At 41.6% G+C, this 7195-nt stretch overlaps 1 protein-coding gene across 1 annotated transcript in view; it reads right to left on the reverse strand.

The window, feature by feature from the left end:
• Positions 1-818: 818 nt before the first annotated feature.
• Positions 819-7195, reverse strand: part of PTH2R (parathyroid hormone 2 receptor) — a 76407-nt gene continuing 70030 nt past the window's right edge. The window contains exons 11-13 of the mRNA XM_025887090.2: positions 4820-4958; positions 3313-3354; positions 819-2032 (exon numbers count right to left, since the gene is read on the reverse strand). Coding sequence (XP_025742875.1) covers positions 1637-2032; positions 3313-3354; positions 4820-4958 — 577 coding nt within the window. The 3' untranslated portion in view covers positions 819-1636. The remainder of the gene's footprint in view (positions 2033-3312; positions 3355-4819; positions 4959-7195) is intronic.

Below are 7195 nucleotides of genomic sequence, written 5' to 3' on the forward strand. Positions count from 1 at the left end.
AATATGTACAATGGCACCTTCATAAACGGGTTGGGAAGGAATTGCCTCTGTGTGGCACAGAAGAGGAAGGCAAGAATGTGCATAGAAGGAAAGTATAATATTTTTCAAGATAGTGTGTAGACATCGGGGTACCTTATTCATCACGACACCAGTTGCATGTTGGTTAAATCATTCAGCAAAATGAGACAGATGAGCTTGACCTTTATTGTTTCACTTAGAAACACATTGCTCTGTGATATTTTCATTTCCTATATATATTTGTCTACCCCACTACAGTGGAAATGTCATGAAGGTCAGAGGCTAAGACATATTAAGAGTTCTTAGGCAATCTCTACCCAGAAGAAATTAATTGAATGCTTTGATTGGTTAATGGGAAACATAAACATTGGTGATAGTGGAGCATAATGGTTAAGAACACAGGACTTGAAGTCAGTAGATCTGTGTCTGAAACCATGTTCCATCAATGTCTAGCTGGGCAACTTTCGGTGAGTTTCTCCACATCTACAAGTCACATTGTCATCTGTAAAGAGGGTGACAATGATAAAACTGAACCGTAAGTTTGCAGTGAGAATTAAAAAAGTTAATGTTTGTAAAAACCAGCAGGATGGTGGGTACCTGACATACACTCAATAAATGTTTCACTATTGCAACAGACTGACGTTTCAAGTTCAGGAAAGTGCTGGAGCTACATGCTGATCTCTAGTTTTGAAGAAGGAACATTTGGTTGGTTCTCAAAAACAAAGTTAGATGCCGAGAAAAAATCTTTTAAAGTGACCCAAAATGTATCTTTAAAACAAACTTTTAATTTAGTCCACATGCCATTTGGAATATAGTAATACAACAAAGACGAAAAAGGCACAGATGCAGTGTGCCTTACTATCAGTACAAATTATTACAAACAGAATCAGTTTGCAGACACAAGCTCACTGACTGAGCAAACCAGGTGGCATGTCAAGGTTTACGGAGGACTGAAGACCTGAGATTTGGCTGGTCACAGAGGAGACATTCAAAAGAAGGAATAGGTGCAATACTATTTGGAGTAATCTTCCTTGTTTCTAGAAAGAAACAGATATTTCACAAATTTATTATCTTATCAAAGTCCAGCCACTTTTTTTTTTCCAGTGTGTACTTGTGCTTAGCTCTTTCATTGTTCATGGTATGTTTTCAGACCCTAATTGCTCCTATGCACAGGCAAAAGGAATGCAATGGTAGAAGTACATTAAAATGAGAAAAAGAGGATGCTAATTTCTTAAAAGGGAAATAACACATATGGAATGATCCCGATCATACCTAGAGTGATATTTTTATGAGAGAAAACTAGAGCCAAGCAATTGAAACGTTTTCTACCCAAAAGTAGCAGGAAAAAAATGAACAATCACAGAGCAAGTACCACACAACAATTTAGAAGAGAATTTAATGCCAAAAGAAGGTAATAAACTACTCCACTGACACTTCTCCTTTTGTGTCTTTACTATTTATAAAATCCAATTCATGCAACCTGAAAACTTCTGTGAAGTAACACTTTGAACCCGAATTTTCAGTTCTGGGGCTCAAGCAAAGGAATGCCAGCCAAGTTCATCTAACACAGCCAGAGGGACCGACTCTTCGAAGTCACAGTTGTTGACTGTGAGTCGACTCACAGAACATCCTCTGTTTCTCCTCTGCTTCCTTCCGCGTCTGGGTTAAATTCCAAGGGCCTGGGAGACTCCACCATTGGAATCTCCTCTCCCAGCCTCGCGTTGCCTTCCTTGGTCTCCTCATGGGTCGTGCGTGGCAGGCAGTCCTGCTCCGAGTTACTCCAGACATAGCCGGGTAAAGTCACGTGGCTGTCGGGCTGGCGGCCGGCTGTCCTGGGGGTTTTGCCGGCGATGAGCACCAAGCGAGCGCTGGCTGGCCCCTGCGACTGGCTGCTGGTGCTGTGGGTCAACGTGGTGAGCACGGAGCCGTATCTGTGGCTGCCGCAGGGGGGCGTCCTTTTCCAGTCGATGGAGAGATTCCACCGACTCCACAACTTCTTCACCTCAGCCTGAACCTAAGTCGCAGGAAACATTCTGCGTCAGAAACCATCAAGGAGACCCTGCAGCCTTGTTACAATGGACCTGTGCCCTTCAGTGATGGTGATTACGGAGTTTCCACTGTGTACCAGCGACTTGATGTACATACTCTCTCTCTTAACCTTGAAAAATCTTGGAGATAGGTATCCTACCAGAGATGAATAAACGGAGGCTTTGAGAGAGGTGAAGGGCTGATCCAAGATTAGCATTTTATATAATTTGAAATGCAGCCCATAGAAACATCTGCCTTGGGGTGCCTGGGTGGCTGGGTCCGTTAAACGTCAGACTCTGGATTTCGGCTCAGGTCATGATCTCAGGGTCCTGGGATAGAGCCCCCTGGTGGCTGGGCGCTCAGCCGGGAATCTGGGGATTCTCTCCCTCTTCCTCTGCCCCTACCTCCACCCTGCTCGCGATCCATCTCTCTCTCAAATAAATAAATCTTTTTTAAAAAGAAAGAAAGATCTGACTTGTGGGAGAAGGAAAAGAGGATTATGGGTTGGAAGAGAAGGAGAGAGAAACAGTGCCAGCCGGCTGAAGAATGGCATGGAAGGTACTCAACCTGAAATGTAATACTATCACTTTTGCATAGGCATACTGAAGGAGGAAAGAATGGGGAAGAAGCTTATACATGAAAAGCAGGCACTGCAAATGCATTACTAATGCGGTGGGACTCTTGCTTCCAACCTGTGGTTGAAGATTCAATTCTACTGCTCTTGCCATTAACCAAAAAGGAGCTTATCTGGAAGTTCCGTGGAAAACAGTGGAAATCTGGTATGCTGGTTCACCTAAAAGAACAGTAGGGCTACTTCTCTCCAGCCAACCCCTAAATGAACTGAAAGCATCCTGTCATCATTGTATAGTTTTGAAAATATCAAAATATTCTTTCTTATCCCAAGAGAACTTTTTTTTAGTTTCTTAGAGAACTTGAAATTGAATATCAGTTTAAGTATTGACTGAAATATGGAATTCACTGTCCTTCCAAGTATCAATTTACATTCCAATAAGTTGGTTTTTTGCTATCAGAGTTTCCAAATGAATTAACATTGAAAAGTGCTAGAAGAGAAAGACTCTAGCCTATTTACATTAATTCTTGCTCTCTCAAAATCATGTATGATTGAAATATCTCCCTTCTCCCTGCTCATTTTTTCCTGTAATTGCTGGGGATCCTAAAGAGATTCAGGTCACACAGCGATGACCATTTACAAGCTTACTCAGAGCTAGAGCTGTGGGATGTACAGGGGGGGTTCTTCAAACCTACCTCCCCATTGCAGTAGCAGTAGATGATAGACACAAAGAATCCCTGGGGAACAAAAGAGAAAGTTAGCATACTGACAACTCCAGAAGATCACGGCATTGAGGTGTCTTGTATCACAATACATACATTGAAAAACTGGGTTGTGTTATGCTTCCTTCGGAAAATTATATGAACTCTTCTCTCCTGGTGTTTCCAAATCTTTAAGTTTATATTTTTCTGAGATCCTTCTTTGGTGTCAGCTGAACCAAACAAGTAACTGAATAAAACACTCCAAGACACACAAATAACTGGTTTCTATTATATTAGCTTCATTTATGTTTTCACTCAAGGATCACAGAATATTCCCTGGTTGGTAAGAGATATTTATACACTGTGAATCCTGGAAACTACAGACATAGGCTATTATATGGAAAAAAGACAAAGAAACTTTTTGTTTCACTCATTCAAAAATATTTATTTTTGAATAAATAAATAAATAAATAAATATTCTACAGGGCAAACTGCTCAGCATGCCAGGGATAAACAATTCAATCAAGACAGAGAAGGTCCCTGTTCCCTTAGACTACATTCTAGAAGGAAATACAGATGATGGATAAAATATAAACAACTAGCCACACTAGAAAAATGTAAGATTATAAGGGTTATGCAGGCCAAACAACTGGTATGAAAGAGAAGAATGGAGAAGATACACTGAATGAAGACCAAGTTGAAGAGATGACCATTTAAGCTGGTTTGAGTGAAAAGAAGCCAGGCCTTGTGAATATTAGCAGGGCGCGCCTTCCAGACAGAGGGAACAGTAAGTCCAAGCCCCTGAGATAAGAATGAGCTCGAGGAACACTAGTGGGGCTCAAACTTAGCCGGCAACCGGGAACATGATGGAACTCGACGACACAGTTGGATAGGATCCCTGCCCCGAGGGCTGTGCACACCAGCAAATGGCATTTGGATTTTATTCTGAGTGCAGTGGGAAACCTCTAGGTACTTCTGGTAGAGAAGGGACATGATCATATTTATTTTTAAGATCCTTCAGACCCTTGTATGGAGACTAGATTTAAGGCAGCAGTGGGAGGCAGCAAGCGAGTAGCCAGGAGGAGAAGATAGATGTCCGCAGAAAGCCAAGTGAGGGGTGATGGTAATCATATTTTCAAATGAGATAAAATGGGTAGAAGCTACCTTTTCTCCTTTGTTGTCTCCCTTTCCCTTTTCCCCCCTCTTCCCTGCCTGCTTTTTCTTTGGCTTTCGTTTATTTTCTGTACACACACGCTGCTCTATGCGTATTACATATTCTACAACAAAATGTTTTCTTGTCTCACTGCCCAGGCGTGTTTGTGAGAAGCAGCTCCTGCAATGGTCAGAGGTTAAAAGCACAGGCTCCAGAGAGTATGGCCTTTTCATGGCCCTCTGGGGACAGGTCCATGAAAGCCAGACAGAGGGGCAGAGAACAAAGTTGCAAGGGGTGGGGGAATAAAAGCAAAATGCAAGAACTACATTACTAGCTGGTGCTCTCTACCTGAAAGGAATTGAAGAAGAGCTCACAGTGCATCCGGACCTCCCAGCCGAGCCCCGTGAAGGAATGGGGCAGGCACAGGAACACGATGTAGTGCACTCCAAAGACGAGCACAAGGACCAGGGTTGATTTGGCCAGTTTCCTGAAAGAGAATACCAAGCCTTTTTATTCATCAACTTCGAGTGCCTGTCAGTAGAGACAGCTTGCTGGGAAAAAAACTGAAGCTTAGCAGAGCTAAAGGGGGCTGCATTTTTTCCATCTCTTTGGACCCCATGGCTCCTGCTAGCTTCCCCCCGCCTTCCTGTCCTTTTATACTACATCAAGTCATTTATTCTCATTTCCCATGATTATTATACCTTAAATCTTTCTAATCTCATCTCCACTCTCCTGGCCTAGAATACTATTTTCATAAAGCCATGAAATGCCCTTTATTCTGTCCTAAATTTATTTTAACATCTATGTTTGAGACTTAAAACAAGTATTACCTCAATCCATGTTAACTGTCTTTACTTTCATAGGCCACATTTTGACTTGTTTTGTTCATTTTAAAATTAACTACTCCCTAGTTGGATCTGCATTAATCATTTCATATTTTCTTATGAACTTCATGTGGCCAATACTTTCTACTTTCTCTAAATATCCTCTGTCAAATATTCTACAAAATATGTATAGTTCTAGGTTTTGTGCTTTTTTTTTTGGCAAGCTAAGCAATTTGACTTTATTTCCCTTAACTACCTCTTCATATACATTTTCTTGTGTAACTGGAGGAACCCCGGGTTTCTAAGATGATTGATTCTAAAATGGCCCTCAATGATCCTGGTATTTACATTCTTGTTAATCTTCTCCCCTTGAATGTAGGCAAAGACCTGGACCTTACTTCTAACTGATCGATTACAGCCAAAATGATGGGATGTCACTTCTGTGATTACATTTCATAAGAGTGTAACTTCCATTTTACTAGCAAACTCTCTCCTTTGTTTGGTTCAAGGAAGTAAGTTAATCATGTGGTGAGCTAGTGGGAGAGATGACAAGGAGAGGGGACACTGACCACCAGCCAGCAAGAAACTGAATCCCGTCAACAATCTCATAAACTTGGAAGTGGATTCTTCCCCAGTCTTAGGGTAAGACTGCAGTCCTGACTGTCAGTTGAGCCTCGTAAGAGATCTTAAAGCAGGAGGCCCAGCTAAACCATGCCCAGGTTCCTGACCTACAGAAACAGTTAAATAGCAAGTGTGTTGTTTTAAGCCACAGACATTTGCGGTAATCCGTTTGCACAGCAGATAGCTAGTACATCCAAGCACACCATGTGTTCTTTTGTACTTTTTATCCAAGAAACTGCCAAATCTGGCTAATTCTTTCTTACTCGTCTTACCTCCAGCTACTTTTCTTCCTTCCTTCCTTCCTTATTTATGTACTTACTTATATACTTAGTTCTCTTCTTGGAAGTAAGCTGTATGGGTGAAGCTAAACAGAAATGGATTTGGGTTCTAGATATACCATTGACTCCCTGAGTGATTGTAATTCAGTTTTCTTTTTTCTAAAATGTGGGAACAGGGCCCAGAAGTTTATAAGAGCTCTCACAGTCTAACGCTTTCCTAGGGAGGATCATCTTCCAGATACATCCATTTTCCCATTATAACCATCTTTCTGGCTCCTGCAGGAGCTGGGTGTCCCACAGAATCATATTGAAATGCCTAATTTAGGCTTTTGGAGTTGCACGCCTACCCCATCTCATTCTCCTCTGCCTCTCGTATCTCTCAGTAGTGCCCAGACCTCCTCTTGGCTCAGAGCCATCTGCTCTGCCTCACACCCATAGTTTCCCTGGTGGCCTATGGGCTTTCTCCTATGCTGCTCTAGTCCCACACCTCCTACCTTGACTCACCTATAGTCTACTTAATTTGAAAATTCTACCTTAAGTCTGTTTCATTCAAGGCAGCATCCCTGATAAGACAATGGATTTCTCTGACCTAACTCATCCTTTCAACTTCCAGAGGCTCCTTGGGATATGCTTGTCCTCCTGAATTCTGACTAGTAACTACCCTCTTCCCATCACTGCATATATGAGCAAGACACTGTGAGGACCTTCATGATACTGTAATTCAGTCTAATCAGATAAAGCGGGGACAGCATTAACTACACTTGCAGAACTTTAGAAGTCTTGGTTAACAGCACTCTGAAAAGAAAATTGCATTTCCTCCTTTAAGATGAATGGATAAATCCCCCTGGAGACTATACTCAAAATCAAGCTAACTTTGATTGTTCCTATTGTGTGTGACTGGAGCCAAAAACTAGGTTAAGAGAAGAAAGAAAGAGAAAGAAAGAGGGAAGAAAAGAAAAGAAAAGAAAAGAAAAGAAAAGAAAAAAAAAAAAAAAAAAAAA

Source organism: Callorhinus ursinus, unplaced genomic scaffold (genome assembly GCF_003265705.2).
Source record: "Callorhinus ursinus isolate GAN/ISIS: 27379988/994484 unplaced genomic scaffold, GSC_fseal_2.0 scaffold2, whole genome shotgun sequence".
In the NCBI taxonomy this organism is placed as follows: domain Eukaryota; kingdom Metazoa; phylum Chordata; class Mammalia; order Carnivora; family Otariidae; genus Callorhinus; species Callorhinus ursinus.